This window comes from Stenella coeruleoalba (genome assembly GCF_951394435.1).
Source record: "Stenella coeruleoalba genome assembly, chromosome: 3".
Lineage (NCBI taxonomy): Eukaryota > Metazoa > Chordata > Mammalia > Artiodactyla > Delphinidae > Stenella > Stenella coeruleoalba.
Genome location: NC_137148.1, coordinates 156,571,936 through 156,588,410, shown reverse-complemented (window position 1 = coordinate 156,588,410; position 16,475 = coordinate 156,571,936). Strand labels below are relative to the sequence as shown.

Below are 16,475 nucleotides of genomic sequence, written 5' to 3'. Positions count from 1 at the left end.
GCAGACTACTTTGGCTAAGTGCTTTGGCTGGGTCCCTGGCTGTATAATCTTTTGAGGCAAAATCATCTGTAGTTGGAAGATGTCTTATCAGTAAGAAGTGGCTTCTGTAATTCTTAAGAGAGTTCTTTGCTTCTAGCATTATGTGTCTGTTCAAAAAATGACCCTCTCCTATTTTCCAGATAAGGAGAGACTTAGTGCACTTGTATGGCCTTTTGCTTCTTTTCTTTCTTCTTGTCTGCTCATATTGGTGTCACGGGTGGCAGTATCAGCAGCAGACAGTTGGCCAGAAAGGGGCAGGAAGCATTCTGAGGTCTCAGCTGTCTTGTCTCAGATATGTGAGGGAACCTGACCGCCATTGCTCAGGCTGTTGCTCCAGAAATAGAGAGAGATTTCAGTTGACAAATGCAGTAAAATCTAGGCCATACCTGCCTTCCTAGCTCTTGGAATATCTTCGAAACCTGTGCTTCTCTTGGTCAGTGATTCTCGTTATAAAGTGTCCCAGAGAAGTTGACCACAGCTGTGCATTCCAGAGGAGACTTAAGTGGGTTTTTTTGTTGTTGTTGTTGTTTTTGCGGTACGCAGGCCTCTCACTGTTGTGGCCTCTCCCGTTGCGGAGCACAGGCTCCGGGCGCACAGGCTCAGCGGCCATGGCTCACGGGCCCAGCCGCTCCGTGGCATGTGGGATCCTCCCGGACCAGGGCATGAACCTGTGTCCCCTGCATCGGCAGACGGACTCTCAACCACTGCACCACCAGGAAAGCCCTTAAGTGGGGTTTTATGCTTGTGCTAACAGGGACCAGGGGTTGAAGTCTGTGGGCATCTCAGAAGCCTGGGTCTTGGCCAGCTTTCCTGCCTTCATCCCATCTGATGTTGTTGTGGGCTATCAGTGGTAGAGAAGTGGACTGTTTCAGCATTTCCCTTTTGTCTTCAACTCAGTTTTTAGTTTAGGTGCTGATGGAGAGAGGAAGAGGAGAAACAAAGTGTACTCAGTTATGGCCAACCCCTGAACAATCGCTCACCTACCAACAAAAAAAAATCTCAGTCAGGGCTGTCACCATGCATCCACTGCTTAAGACAGAGTCCCAAATAGCAAGTTCCCTGAGGACAGGACCTCTCTGTCCCATTCCGTGCTGTCTCCCCAGCACAGAACCTACCACAGAGCAGGTGCTCAGTAAATATCTTCTGATTTCAGTCCAGACTCCTTCCTCCCTTCACCGCCCTGCAGTGCCACACTGTGTGGGCCTCATCTAAGTGATCCTGACAGTCCCTGCCGAGCTAGGTCTAAACCAGAGTCACAGTCCAGTTACCCTTTGGCTTTGCAACCCTGTCCCCTCCTATGGTGGCTGCAGCTCTTCTGAATCTGGCCGGGACCATCTCTTCCTTTTATCTCTAGATACTCTCCCCACATTCTAGCCATAGAGTTTGCCCCTTCCTCTGTGCCTGTCTTAATCTCCTTTTTGCTCCAGACCGGCCTCCATTCCACCCTGTGGGAAACCTTTGCCCCCAGGGTTCTCTTTGAGGTTCCACTGATCATGAGGTATCTGGTGTTCTGATTTTGCCTTTCAGGCCTGTGGGATAGCAGCTGCAGCATGGGTCTTGGAGGTATCTCCATAGTGGTGGTGAAGAAATGCTAGCTTAGTTGACAGAATTTTCTCTGTCTTCTAGGGTCCTCTTCTGCCATGCCTGGCATGAACAACTTGGGTCCATCTAACTCCAGCTGTCCTCGAGTGTTCCCTCAGGCTGGGAATCTGATACCAATGGGTCCTGGACACACTTCGGTTTCCTCTCTCCCTTCAAGCTCAGGCCAGCAGGACCGGGGTGTGGCTCAGTTCACTGGCTCGCAAAGCATGCCACAGGGCAGCCTCTATGGCATGGCTTCTGGTATGACCCAGAGAGTTGCCCAGCCCCCGCCACAGGCCACCAATGGACATGCCCACATTCCACGGCAGACCGGTGTGGGCCCGAACACCTCGGTTTCAGCTGCCTATGGGCAGAACTCTCTGGGGAACTCGGGTATCTCCCAACAGCACAATAAGGGGACCCTGAACTCTGGTTTAACTAAGCCACAGGTCCCAAGGGTATCGGCAACCATGGGAGGCCAGAATTCCACATGGCAACATCAGGGAATGCCGAACCTGAGTGGCCAAACCCCAGGGAACAACTCCGTAAGTCCCTTCACTGCAGCTTCCAGTTTCCACATGCAGCAGGCCCACCTGAAAATGTCCAGCCCACAGTTCTCCCAGGCGATGCCCAGCAGGCCTATGGCCCCCATGAGCTCAGCAGCTGCAGCAGGGTCCATGCTGCCCCCTGTGAGCACACAGCAGAGGACCAGTGCCCCTGCCCCAGCACCTCCCCAGGGAGCCCCACAGCAGGCCTTGCCGGGCCTGAGCCCAGCTGGGCCTGAGCTGGGGGCCTTCAGCCAGAGCCCCGCCCCAACAGTGGGCGGCCGGGCAGGGCTACACTGCACCCAAGCCTACCCTGTGCGGACCGCAGGCCAAGAACTGCCCTTTGCCTACAGTGGGCAGCCAGGTAGCAGCGGGCTGGCCAGCATGGCCGGAGATGCCGACCTGATCGACTCCCTGCTGAAGAACAGGACTTCGGAGGAGTGGATGAATGATTTGGACGACCTTCTAGGGCCTCAGTAACAGGAGGATTTGTGGTGTTTTCAGTGTTCATACAGCCTATATTTTTCTTCTCAAATTCAAGAAAGAGCAACTACTTTGGACCAAAAGCCCACAGCCCAGGGAGCTGGGCAGGTAGAGCTAGAGCCATGGGGCTGAGGCCTGGTCCTCCCAGGCTCTGTGGGGCCCAGGGCTCCCAGCCAGCAGTTGTGGTATGTTGGGCTGGCCCCACCCCATCTGCTGGCGTCGTTATCTGGTTTTGGGACAGCAGGACAGGGTTCTGCAGGTGGTTTTCTATCCAAATGACCAAAAAACCAACAGTGAAACCCCACGATGTCAGGCTTATAAAAATCTATGCTATCATGTTGACTTAATCCAAGATTTCTCCACTTGCCCCAATTTTGGGACAAATTTTTGTTGAAACTTTATAGCAGAACTATTTGCAATTTGTAGCATAGAAAAGATTTTAAATTTTTTTAAGGTTTTAAAACAGATTAGGGTAGGTGGTGGTTTAAATTGATAAGTGGCATTGGAAACTTAGGGTTTCCTTTTGATTAAGAGCCTTTTTTATTCCTGCTCTTTGTCAGCTTTCAGGGCAAAGGGAGGCTCACTGGAAAATCATTTCCGTAAGTGCAGGCTGTGACTGCATGTGCCAAAAAGGAACAGGATGCCATGAGAAAGCAGAGTTAGTGACACAGATCTGGTCTTTCTAGCAGCTCCTCCTTCTCCCAGAATGCTGTTCTTCCAGGCTGGCATTTAGGAGGATGTGGGCTGAGGAATCCCTTCCTCCCATGTGTTGGTAGCAAGACCCCAGGCGGCCCCCAGGCCAAATGCTGAAATGAAACAATTGGGATTCCTGTGTCCTCTTTTGTTGTTTCTCCTTTTGCAGTTTCTCCGAAAACTCATCTTTAATGTGTTAGGAAGGTGATCGTTGTCGAGTTATGAACAGATGTCTTTCCTGCACCCTGTCTTCATTTCCCATAACCTTTCTTTCTGCCTCCCCTTCTTTCTCTCTCCAGCCCAAATGGAAAAACTCCTTAAGCCACTGATTTACTGGATTGGAGAGAAAAAGAAAGAGTCATTAGAATTCCCTAGGGAAGCCTAGCATAGTAAGGAGCTGGGTATCCCTTCCCCAGAAAGCAAAGGTTTGTGGGAAGGAGAAAAATAGGTGTGCCCTGTTTGGCAGGGAGGACGCAGGCTGGGCCAGAGGAAGGAATTCCACTTTGTTTTACTACTTCTGCCACTCCCTTGTCAGATGACTTGCACTTTTTAAAGAGAATTGCTTTGTAACACTAATACATCCTTTCTAAAGATTCAAATGGATTTCTCTCTTAAGGTCTATGACTTTTTAGGTCTTGACTAAGTTAAGAGTCCACAACAACCTGTGGGCTGTTTGTGGGAAATGAAGACAGAGCACTTCGATGTAACGAAAGCAACATGGTAAGCACAAGGTGAGACCCTTTTAAATGGGGTGTCGGAGAGAAAATAGTACACTGAAAAGAGTGGCGTATATACAGAGTGGTCTCTGGCGAAACCACAACCCCATTTTTATTTCCCTGGAGCCTCAGAATGGATAATTCAAGGAGTATCATATGTAAAGAATTGAGCCAAGGAAAATATTCACACAACCAGCTTGAGTGGCTTTGAGGGGACAAAGGGTTGTACACACATTGGTAATTATTTTGCACCAGCAGTGCCTTTCATGGGGGTACTTGGACCCTCAGATCTTCTTCTCTAATAGCCATTTGCCACCATGGGTGGTGTTTGGGCCATTTCCCCTTTAAACACCCTCCCTGCCTTCCCCAGTCACTGAATATAACTCTCAAAGAAGGGAATGAATCATAAAGCCAGTGAAGACTCCACCCTCTGAGTGAGTTCCCCAATCTGAAGGGGAAGAGGGTGACTTCAGCGGGTTTTCTACCAAAAATAGCGGGCGGAAGGCTGGTGGTGGGTCCTTGCTCCTCTCCTGGTCTCCCTCTGGCTGCTGCTCACCTCTATCCCTGGGCGCTCGCGCCTCTGCCTCCCCCGTGTGAGGAGGGCTGCCCCTGCCTTAGTCCTGGGGCCACCTAGACAGACAGCAGGCTTCTCACTTGCTGCAGTGTCAGAGCAATAAAATGTGATGCTTGGAGTCCCCCCAGGGAGCTGCCTGTGGCTTTATTTATGAATCTGGTTTTTGGGTAGTCAGGGAAGGAGACAACTCCACTTCAGTGCAAATCCCCATCTTCCAGGAGCCATGACTCAAAAGGGTGCTTGGACTTTTGTTATACACACTTGCTTTGTGTAAATAAATGTTTACAATTTTATATTAAAGATGAAATAAGCGTTAGAGCTTCTGACTGTATATTTTTTACTTTTATAGATTTTAAAACTATGATCCTTTATATATGTGTTTTGGGGGCTATAAGTTTTATGTCAAACAGTTGGTATTGTTAACTTTTTACTGTCATCAAAGTACATAAAAGTCCTATTAATTCCCTTATTCTTCTACTTCCCTTAACTCTGGTATACACCAAAAAGAAATCTTTACTTTCCTGTTTTATCATTATAAAATAATAAAAGTATTTTGCTAGTATGGAAACTGCCCATGTATTTCAATTCACATGGCTGTGCCACAGGCAGGAGGTGGACCAGTACACAGCTGCTTTGTTTGGTAGTTGATTTCCTTTGTGATTTAGCTGCTTTCTTAATGCACATTGGTGGTGGGGGTGTTTGGTTTGTTTTTTGGTGATACATAGGAAATTAGCACTGACATTGCCCAGGGCCACCGGTCTCTCCCCTCTCTAGACCTCATCCATGCCCTTACGTCTAATGTGAGGGAAGTTGGACTTAAGGGATACTTTAGATCCTTAGCAGTTCAGATGTTTTACTTAAACCCTTAGATTTACTGTCAGTGCAGTTCTCTAGGTCTTGTTTCGTTTTCTTTTTTATTGTAAGAAAGTGTGTGCTCTGGCATGTTCACCCACTCACTCTTGTCAGTGTCACACTGTGAAGGGGCATCAAATGATGACAGAAGCCACACCGGGAACCTGGAAGGCAAGTCTTCTCAGTGACCTCTCACCTCAGCCATAGGCTGGAAGCGGGTCAGACCTAGAGAAGCTGGAGCTCTTAGAAGGGCAGGAAAGAACACCCTTCAGGGAGGAAGCCTGTCATGTGATGGAATTGAAAGGTTTAATTACTCTAATGAAGCCTAACATAGCCATGTATATAAGGCACAGTAAAGGGAAGAACACAAGACTCATGAAGTCTTGGCTGAGAATGCACAGAATGTGTGTGTTGTTTGGCGTGGGGTGGGGGACACGCTCTCATGAGTGGTGAAGGAAGTACAAAACAGAACCAAAGGGAGATGATTCTGCTTGTCAGATTACCTCAGTCATCCTCAGTGCTGACTGCAGTGTGATGAGGCAGGCTGCTGTACAACTTTTTTGTGGGAAGAAATTTTGAAAAAGGTAGCAAGCGCCTTAAAATATTTGTGCCGTCTGTCCACCCCAGAAATTCCAATTCTGAGAAGCCATCCTTGAAAATAATTCTAAGTGCAGAAAATGGTTATATAGCACAGTGGTGTTCCTAGTAGCACTATTTATAACTGCAGAAAACTAGGAGAATCTAAAGAGCTGTCAGAGGGGATTGGTTAAGTAAATTGCAGTACTTCCTCTTGATGAGATACAATATAGTTACTTTAAATATTTAGGAAGGTTTTGAACATTGCAACTTGGAATGCAGGTTTTGTTGGGCTTCTGTTGGGAGCCAACAGAAAAACTGGCTAATAAAACCCTGAACATTCCCTGCCCCCAGTCTGTATTTTAGGTTACCAGCTAATTCCCAGAATCAGAGGAGGTGTTTAACAAGCCAGGTCTCAGGAGTGCCAAGGGTCAGGCAGTTCCAGTCTCTGCTGCCCGGCCACCTTCCCGAGTCTGTCGAGAGTTACAAGCCAGACTCATGTGGTGACCGAGGCAGGCTTCTTGAGGCACAGCTCCCTCAGCTCATGTTTATAGAGCACCCACTATGTCCAGGCATTGTATTAGGAGCAGGGAAAGTAGCAGCAGTATAGGAGAGCAGGGCCCTGCTCTGTGGACCTTCAGTCTCATGTGAAGGGGATGTCATAACATGTGACGGATGATTTCAAAATGGTGTCAGGAAGAAACTAAAGCAGTGCATAAGGTAGAGGCTGCTGTGGGGGAGGGGAGGCCTGAGAGACTTTAGATGTGGTGGGCAGAATAGGCCCCTCTAAGGAGACACCTAACTGAGGCCGAGTACTGGAAGGGAGCCAGCCAGAGCTCTGGGGAAGAGCAGTTCACAGCCACATGGAACAGGAAAGGAAATTCCCCAAAGCAAGAGGGTGCTGTTAACAGGAAGGGAGGAACGCTGAGAAAGTAAAATCAGCAGATGCCCAACACATGTTCAATTAAAAGCACAAAGGACATATGTTGCATATAGTAGGAGAGTGAGCCCTTGCCCCTCTGCCAGGTGACCCCAGCACTGCAGCATCCGCAGTGCAAGCCTGTGCTACTCTGGGGCCTCTGCCAGCCCAGCCCAAGGAGATGCTGAAGGTAAGATGGGGTCCCACGTTCATCCCTGGGGTTGGACTGCTCCTGCCATCATTAGCAGCTTTATCAATTAGACAACCTTAAGGCCAGTCAGCTGATGAAGGTGTGGAAGTGGCAACGTGGAAGTGGTAAAGGTGTTGAAAGATGCAAAATGGTGGTTGCCTGTGAACTTGGTCCAAGGCTAGTCAACTAAAAGTTCCAGGTACTCCGGGACCAGCACAAAGAATGGTAGGTGATGTCTTGGAAACAGGTCAGCTCTTCTGCACATGGGATCAGTTTGCCTTACTGGAAAGCTGGTGATGCACTTGCCACTTTTCAGATAGGCTTTGCTTATGTGGCAAAGATAATTTGCCTTCTGAATGGTTGCAGTTAGCTGGGCTGCAGACCCTAGTCAGTACCTGCAGACCATTTCATGGAAGTTGGAAAAAATAGCTTCAGACCCTCACTCAAAGTGAAATCCAGCATGGCAAGGACAGAACACACGGCTCCACCTCGATATCAATGTTCTGGAATGCAAACTCTGAGAGAGGTAACCTGTGCAAGAAAAAGATAGGAAGGTGTCCGAGGAAAAGATATCTGCTGCAAAAACAGATACGGCAACAAATACAACAGCTGCCCGAGGGTGGAGTGGGGGGTTCAGGATTCCCTCTCCTGTCTAATGAGGCCGGGTGGGAAGAGTCCTCTGCTGCAAGTGACATGGCGGGTCCTGGCCAGACAGGCACACCATGCATTCCGGGGCTGTTAGGTGGTCAGCAGCGGGAGTCCAAGTAGAAGGCTCCATTTGTCTTTGTATCTGGAAAGCAGAATTTTTCAAGGTTACAGAGGAAAAAAGCTGGAGATACATATTCTTAATAAGTTGTGAAGGATCTAGCTCCAGTTGACGCAGCTGAGGTGAGTACTTGCTGCCCTACCTTTGGATTTATCACTACTGATACCTCCACTATCTCTCATCTTGAGTTTTAAGGCTCTAGATAGGTTGTATACTTTAAGTACCCACTTCTTTAGCGCAGGGCGAAGCCCAACCACATACAGTCATCTTCAAAGTCAAGAGCTGCAAATATTGCCGTCCTTCCTACTATGTCATGTTACCCTTGGAGTTGGAGGCCCAAGAAAATCCTTCACCCAAGTAGTAAAAAAAAAAATTCAAATCTGCTCTATTAGTTATATCTCCCCCCATGCCATTTCTTCTTTTTGATACTTGCTTGTGCAGTAAAAGACGCTTAAACTCTGCTGCTGCCTCTCGTTCCTTCTGTTGAACCTATCCAGCCTCCTCTGTTGGCTCCTCTCTCCATCCATCCAACTTTTTAGCCCTGCCATAGTGTTATAGGAAGACTAGAACAAGAGAACAGGCTTGTCTGAGCCCAATCCTGCCACTACAGACAAGGTGTGAGCCCAGCTGCCTCTTCAGGACCGAGGGGCTCCTTCCACCAAATGCCAGGAATGTTGGCTGCTGCCAGCTCTCAGCTGAGTCTGGGAATTGCCTTCAGTGGAAAGGAGCTGCCTTGCCTGTGGCTATGCCCCCTACTCAGGGGCAGCCCACATCTGGAGCCTGGCCAATATGGGGGTACAAAGGCCCAGCCCCTTTCCTCAATTTGGGGCATGAAAGGGCCACCCAGATCCACGGTGCCAGTGGGACCATATGAGGCCTCTGTTGCGACTGCCTTTCGGTTCAACACCCCTCTGCCCAGTCCAGCTGCCCTTGCCTACTGACCAAAATCTGCTTCTGGGGAAGCCAACCTGAGACAGTAGGAGTGGGGAGTGCTCTCAGAGCTGGCTGGAGCTGGCTTACTGCCAGCTGCCCGGCCATGAGAGCCCCATCACTGGTAACCATGGGGCAGGAAAAGCCACTAGCATGCTGAAGTTAACAGGCTTTCAGCATGGTGATACCGGGATAGGATACTGGAGAAGGAAATGCAATATCCTACGCCTCCGAGAAGTTTAAGGGAAGGAGTAATTATAAGAACTGTGGAACAAAAGCCAAAAAAAGTGTTAGGATGTGGAGAAGGTGGGAATGCAAAATAGTGCAGCAGCTATGGAAAACAGTATGAGTGTTCCTCAAAACATTAGAACTACCACGTGATGAGGCAATACCAGTTCTGGCCATTTATTTATCCAAAAGTACAGAAATCAGCAGATATTAGCACAACCATGTTCATTGCAGCACTATTCACAGTAGCCAAGATGTGGAAACAATCTAATTGTCCACCCATAGGTGAATGGATAAAGAAAGTGCGGTACATGCATACAATGGAATATGCTCAGCCTTTAACAAAAGAAATTCCGCCATGTGCAACAACAGGGATGAATTTTGAGGACATTTTGCTAAGTGAAAAAAGCCACAGAAAGGCAAATACTGTATGATTCCATTTACATGAGATGAGGTATTGAAAATAGTCAAATTCACAGAATCAGAGTGGAATGGTGGCTGCCAGGGGCTGTTGGAGGGGAAATGTAGAGATGCTAATCAATAGGCGAAATGTTTTAGTGAAGCAAGACTAAGAAGCTCTAGAGATCTGCTCTATAACAACAGTCAAGAATACTGTATTGGGCTTCCCTGGTGGCGCAGTAGTTGAGAGTCCGCCTGCCGATGCAGGGGACACGGGTTCGTGTCCCGGTCTGGGAGGATCCCACATGCCGCGGAGCGGCTGGGCCCATGAGCCGTGGCCACTGAGCCTGCACGTCCGGAGCCTGTGCTCCGCAACGGGAGAGGCCACAACAATGAGAGGGCCGCGTACCGCAAAAAAAAAAAAAAAAAAAAGAATACTGTATTATACACTTAAAAATTTAAGAAGGCAGATCTCATGTTAAGTCTTCTTACCACAATAAAATTTTTAAAAGAACTGTGGTGTCAGGGGACTATTCCTAGGGCCCGTCACCAATGTATTGAAGAAAGACAATGAAAAGCTGAGGATGATTAAGCACCCGCTTAAGACCGAGTGTGAGGGGCTTCCCTGGTGGTGCAGTGGTTGAGAGTCCGCCTGCCGATGCAGGGGACAAGGGTTTGTGCCCCGGTCCGGGAAGATCCCACATGCCATGGAGCGGCTGAAAAAAAAAAAAGACTGAGTGTGAAATCAGAGGGCCTCTTTGGCAGGCTCTGAGAAGGGCAGACAAAGCTGAGGGGAATCAAGCCAAGCCTTAGGTGTTAAGAGGGCAGATTGAACTTTCAACCCACCAAATCTCCTACACAAAAGTCACTGTCCTCATTAGGAAGGAGAGGGACCCTGACGCTTGGGATGGGAACATCTGATTGATGCCTTAGAAAGCCTTGGAAGCCCAGGTCCCCCTGCAACCCCTGGGCCTGCAAACACAGCCTGCTTCCTCTTAAGGATTGGTGCCTTCATCTTGCTTAAAAATCATGCACAGACCTCTTCCCCACCTCCCCTTCTGGCCACTGGATCAATAATGAGGGTGATGTAATAACAACCTGTCTCGGCAAGTGTTGGGCCTGTTGAGAGAGGAAAGGGACAATATGCCGAAGGCACTGAAGGACCTTGCCAAGATGGATGGGCAGGAGCCAGGAGTGTGTGGGACTGAAAGGGCTGGGGTGGGGGGAAGGCAGTGCTAACAGGAAATGGGTCCAGGGAGGGCTTTATCCATATGGGAGTGCCCTGCTGTAACACAGGACTTATTACCCTGAACGCTACACTCCCAGGAAACATAGATAATATGCCCCTAGCTTGGCTCTTGGAAGCTTTGAGAAAGCCATGGCCTGTGCTCAGGGAAGTAGAAATGCAGGAGCTGCTGCAGCAGGCAGTAGAGGCAGGGCTCCACACGCTCAGTGAAGGGCATGCAAGAGTGGACAGACTATATTTGTGATGGGCCACAAAACCTACCAGCCAATTATGTTCTGCAAGAGGACCCAGAGGACATCCCGTTTACCCAAAAGAGAAGGCACACTGGAGAGGGGCACCACATCACTGAGAAGCTGGATGGCCATTCCTCCGAGGCCCAGACTGACAGTAGAAGGCATAACAGAACCAGCCTCCCTGATAGCAGTGGGGTTGTGGGGAATCCTAAAGCAATAGGGCCAGGTGGCAGCATGGACATTTCAGAAGCCAGATGTGAACAGTTATCATAATGAGCGGCCAGGTTGGAGGACCTAACCCACAGAGAACTAGGGAGCTATTAATGGATCACAGTGTAGTGCAGGGACAACAGTGTAGTGCAGGGCAGCTGACAAGAGGTTGGCTTCCTTTATACAAGCAGAAGGAATCAACAGTGGGTCATTGATTGGTTGGCTGAGGGAAGCTGTCCCAAAACAAAAGTTACAAAACACTGCCCAGTTTCCAGAAAGGCAGCCATCACTGCGAGTGACACAGTAATGATTCTCCCTGTCCTCCCCAAAGGGACCCATAGTCATTTACTCAGAGAACCATACCCCAGGGAGGAGGAATACCTAGATTTTGCTAGGTTACTTGGATATGAAGTCTGAGTTGACATTGACAACTGGGGGTGCCAGGAGTCTTCGTGGCTCCCAAGTTAGGTTAGGGGTGTAAGAGCAATACATGAAATGGAGCCCTGGCCCAGGTCTAGCTTATGATGGGACCACTGGATCCACAGCTGCACCTGACTACTTCCCTAGACCTGAGGTTTAATCAGAGTGGACACACCTTATCATTACAGAACCCTCCCACTGGCCAAGTGGAAGCCTTGGAAACAGCTCCTCCCAGCCAAGAGAGTATATGAAAAACAATGTTGCCTTCCAGAGGGAAAAGCAGAGATTAGTGCCACCCTAAAAGCCTTATAGGATGCAGAGGTGGTAGTCTCCCTCCCATATGCTCATTTAATCCACCAGCCACTACAAATAGCAGATAGTCCCTGGCAGAGAACTTGGACTGCTGCAAACTCAGCCTAGTTGAGTCCAAACTGCAGCTGCGATGAACATCAACCAACTTCTGCCATCAACCACCCTGGTGCTGAAAAAAGGGGCTTATGAATGGACTAGCTATGATGGCAGTGGTGGAGGCTCCACATGATCCCAGCAGTATTGCCCCAACTCTAGAGTAGCCCCAAGGCTACTCTAGCTCTGTCACTGCTGAATGTCCATCCTGCCAGTGACAGAGACCAATGCCAAGCCTCTGAGTCAATCTATCCCTCGAGGAGACCAACTAGCTACTTGGTGGCACATTGGTCCCTTCCATGCCGAAAAGGGGAAGACATACATTTTTTTTTCTTTCCTTTCCTTCTTTTTTCCCTCCCTGCAGCTTTTCATTTTTAAATAATTTCAAACTTACAAAAAGAGTTGTGAAAGTAATACAAAGACCTCAAAAACATTATGTGAAGTTGTGGCAGACATGAAAGACCACATATTGTATATTCCCTTTATATGAAACGTCCAGAAAACACATCAGTGGTGGCCTGGGACTGGGATCTTATGGGGGAGATGAAAATGTTCTAAAATCAGATTATCATGATGCTTGCACAACTGGGTAAATTTACTAAAAGTCATTGAACTGTACTTTTTTTTTTCAGTACGCGGGCCTCTCACTGTTGTGGCCTCTCCCCTTGCGGAGCACAGGCTCCGGACGCGCAGGCTCAGCGGCCATGGCTCAGGGGCCCAGCCGCTCCGCGGCACGTGGGATCCTCCCGGACCGGGGCACGAACCCATGTCCCCTGCATTGGCAGGCGGACCCTCAACCACTGCACCACCAGGGAAGCCCTGAACTGTACATTTTAATTGGACGAATGTTATAGTATATAAATTATATACCTCAATAAAGTTTTTTTTTTAATAGTACAAAGAGGGACTTTCCTGGTGGCACAGTGGTTAAGACTCCACGCTCTCAGTGCAGGGGGCCCAGGTTTGATCCCTGGTCCGGGAACTAGATCCCACACGCCACAACTAAGAGTTCACTTGCCACAACTAAGGAGCCCACAAGCCACAACTAAGGAGCCTGCCTGCTGCAACTAAGACCCAATGCAACCAAATAAATAAATATTTTTTAAGTTAAAAAATAAAATAGTACAAAGAATGCGTATATACCTTCACCCGGCTTCCCCATATGTTAACATCTTTTATAGCAACAGTACAATTATTTAAAAAAAGGAAATTAATATTGAAACAAAGACTGTTAACTAATGGACAAATGTGGTTTTTTAAATTAATTTATTTTTGCGTTGGGTCTTCGTTGCTGCACACGGGCTTTCTCAAGTTGCGGTGAGCGGAGGCTACTCTTCGTTGTGGTGCGCGGGCTTCTCATTGCAGTGGCTTCTGTCGTTGCAGAGCACAGGCTCTAGGCGCATGGGCTTCAGTAGTTGTGGCTTGTAGGCTCAGGGAAGTCCCAAATGGAGAGATCTTATCCAAATTTCACCAAATGTCTCATATGCCCATTTTCTGGTCCAGGATCCTATCCAGAATCACACTGCAGTGAGTTGTCAAGTCTCCTTAGTATCCCCGGTCTGTGACAGTTCCTATGTCTTTGTTGTTTATGTTCTTGGCACCAGCTATTCACATCTCCTGGAATGGGCACAAAGTCCGGGTGTGGCTTTGCCTGTCCTGCAGGTGAGTGGGGACCAGCACTGCTATCCAAGGGATCAGAGTGTTTGACCTGCCAGTACAGAATACATCTTATGTTGCTTTGGACCAAGGGACCCTCTCCACAGCAGTGCTACCATGGGTACATGGCAGCAGGATCCCTTCCCTGGGAATCACCTTGGCAAGGGAGCTGTCTGGCCCCAGTTTACAACTCCGACCCAGGGCCGCCCGCGTACAATGCCTGGTCCCTGTGTGGGGGATGCACAGGCTCAACCTGCTTGCCCCAATTTGGGGCCACTCTGAAGGACTTTCCAGCTCCAGGGCCCTCTCTGGGGCAAGCTGAAGCTTGGCTGCAACCACATCACAGCTCAACACTCCCTGTGACCTGCCCTACTCTCCTCCTGTCTTTTACAGCTGATGTTTCCAGGCCCAATTCCCAAGAAACTCCTCGCACACAAATCCTCTGTTGCTGAGGAACTCAATCCATAAAAATGGAAGGTTTTACATTTAAGTATGTTTTTGTTGAGGGTAGATTTATCAGCGTTTCAAAGGCTTTTGCGGCCCAAAACAGGTCAATTGAAAGCCCACCCTCCTCAGCCTCTAGAATAGCCTACAGGAAACAGCTATTTCCCAGCACTGTGGCCTCCCAGCATGTACGTGGGGCTTCTGCGAAATGAACATTTTCAGTGTTGTGGAATGTTTCCTTCTGATTTTAAACTCTCTTAAAACTGTCAGGTAGGGACTTCCTTGGCAGTCCAGTGGTTAAGACTCTGTGCTTCGGACGTCTCTGATGGCTCAGTGGTTAAGAATCCGCCTGCCAAGGTAGGGGACATGGGTTCGAGCCCTGGTCCGGGAAGATCCCACATGCCGCGGAGCAACTAAGCCCATTGCACAACTATTGAACCTGAACCCTAGAGCCCGCGAGCCACAAATACTGAGCCCATACGTCACAGCTACTGAAGCCCATGCACCTAGAGCCTGTGCTCTGCAACAAGAGAAGCCACCGCAATGAGAAGTCCACGCACCGCAGCGAAGAGTAGCCCCGGCTCGCCGCAACTGGAGAAAGCCCACGCTCAGCAACGAAGACCCAACATAGCCAAAAAATAAATTAAAAAAAAAAAAAGACTGAGCTTCTGATGCAGGGGGCGCGGGTTCAATCCTTGGTCGGGGAACTAGGATCCTACATGCAGCGTGGCCAAAAAAAAAAAAAAGAAAAGAAAACTGCCAGGTAGAGAATTTTGGTGAACGTCATCAAAAAGTCTTACTGCCTATGATGTTTAAATCAGTATCAATATAATTTCATTTTATAAAGATAGCTGGTTTTTGTATTTTTATATTTTATTCAAGTGAATGTATTAGCTATTCATAAAAATTAAAATTTCTAAAATCATTATATTAAAAAAAATACAACTAAGTATTCACTGAAGCTTCATTTGTAATTGCGAAATATTGGAATCACCCTAACTGCCCATGCAGCAGGATCTTTGGATAAACTCCAGGATCTCCCCGCAATGGGGTTGCCTGCAGCCGTAAGAAAGAATTAAGAAGATCTCTTTCCTTAGGAAAGAAAGCAAAGTGCAGAAGAGCGTAACTAGTACGTTACCTTTTGTATAAGAAAAAAGAGGAAATAAGAAAATTTGCATGTGTCTGCTCATTTGTGCAAAAAGAAAAAAAGGGAAGATAAGCCAGAAACTGAAGCGATAGTTACTAGGAGTGCGGGTGGGGATGGAATGGAAAGACTGAAGAAATGGGATGGAAGCAGAGATGTTTCTCTGAGCCGATTTTTGGAAACTTGTGAATGTTTTACATTCACAAATAAAAGAGAATAAATAAAGTCAACAAGGATGGCAAACACATGAACCAGTTTTTCAAATGTATAACATTTGGACTACATACCCTCAGGCTGAAGACAAAGGGAAAGCTAACCAAATACACAACTCTAGCTTGTAGGTTTCTGGAGGCATAAGTTACCAATTCTGGAACTCTTGCCTGTGCAAGTAAGTAAATAACATTGTGGATAATGGGAGCCAGATTTTTCACTAGTAGAGAAAGATAGAGTTATAAATATGGAAAGGAGGAGGGATAGAATGCACCCTGTGGTTTTAGATTTAAAACTAAAACTTAGTGTAAACTCATGGTTTTTAATGTACATAGAGATATATGTAAATATATGTATCTCTATATATATCTGTGTGTATATACATATGCACACTATATATATTTATATATATACATACATACAGACAACCTGTATGTATGTGTGTATGTGTATACATACATCTCTTTCCCAGTTTTTTCTCCTGAGAAGGCATAGAAGCAATGAGATCAGAGTAGCAGTGAGCACACCTGGGCCCAGATCTTGGTTTCTAAATACCATTGTCCACTAAAAAGAACAGGTCTTCTTGTCCTTGGAGGAATGACTGATTCCAGAGCTGGAATAAGGAAAGTACTTAGATGCACTCGGAGAATCCTGTTGTGATAGAAAATAAGGAAATGCTCAAAGGAAGATGGGGACATGTAAAAAGGATACAGAAGCCAGTTCAAAGGTGTACCCGTGTACCCACTAGCCAAATCTGGGACAATATGTACATCAAAATAAATAATGGCAATAAAGAATTATAACCCATTAAGTAAAATAAGAATTTATTTTTAATTTAAGAACTTATGAATCCACAATGATTCAGTTAAGTAATTAAGTGGAGAAGAAGGGAAAGTTCTTTCTTAGTAATAAAGGTAAAAAGAATGATGGAATTAGAAAATCACCATTTGGCAATCATCTAATAATAAATAATAAGTGATTCAGGCATGAATCACCAATACTTGTTAAAATTGGGG

At 47.4% G+C, this 16,475-nt stretch overlaps 1 protein-coding gene across 1 annotated transcript in view; it reads left to right on the top strand.

Annotated features, from left to right (window-relative positions):
• MAML1 (mastermind like transcriptional coactivator 1) overlaps positions 1-5,289 on the top strand; it is a 46,100-nt gene extending 40,811 nt beyond the window's left edge. Inside the window, exon 5 of the mRNA XM_079915442.1 lies at positions 1,666-5,289. Within this exon, the coding sequence (XP_079771568.1) occupies positions 1,666-2,645 (980 nt within the window). The 3' untranslated portion in view covers positions 2,646-5,289. The remainder of the gene's footprint in view (positions 1-1,665) is intronic.
• The last annotated feature ends 11,186 nt before the right edge of the window (positions 5,290-16,475 follow it).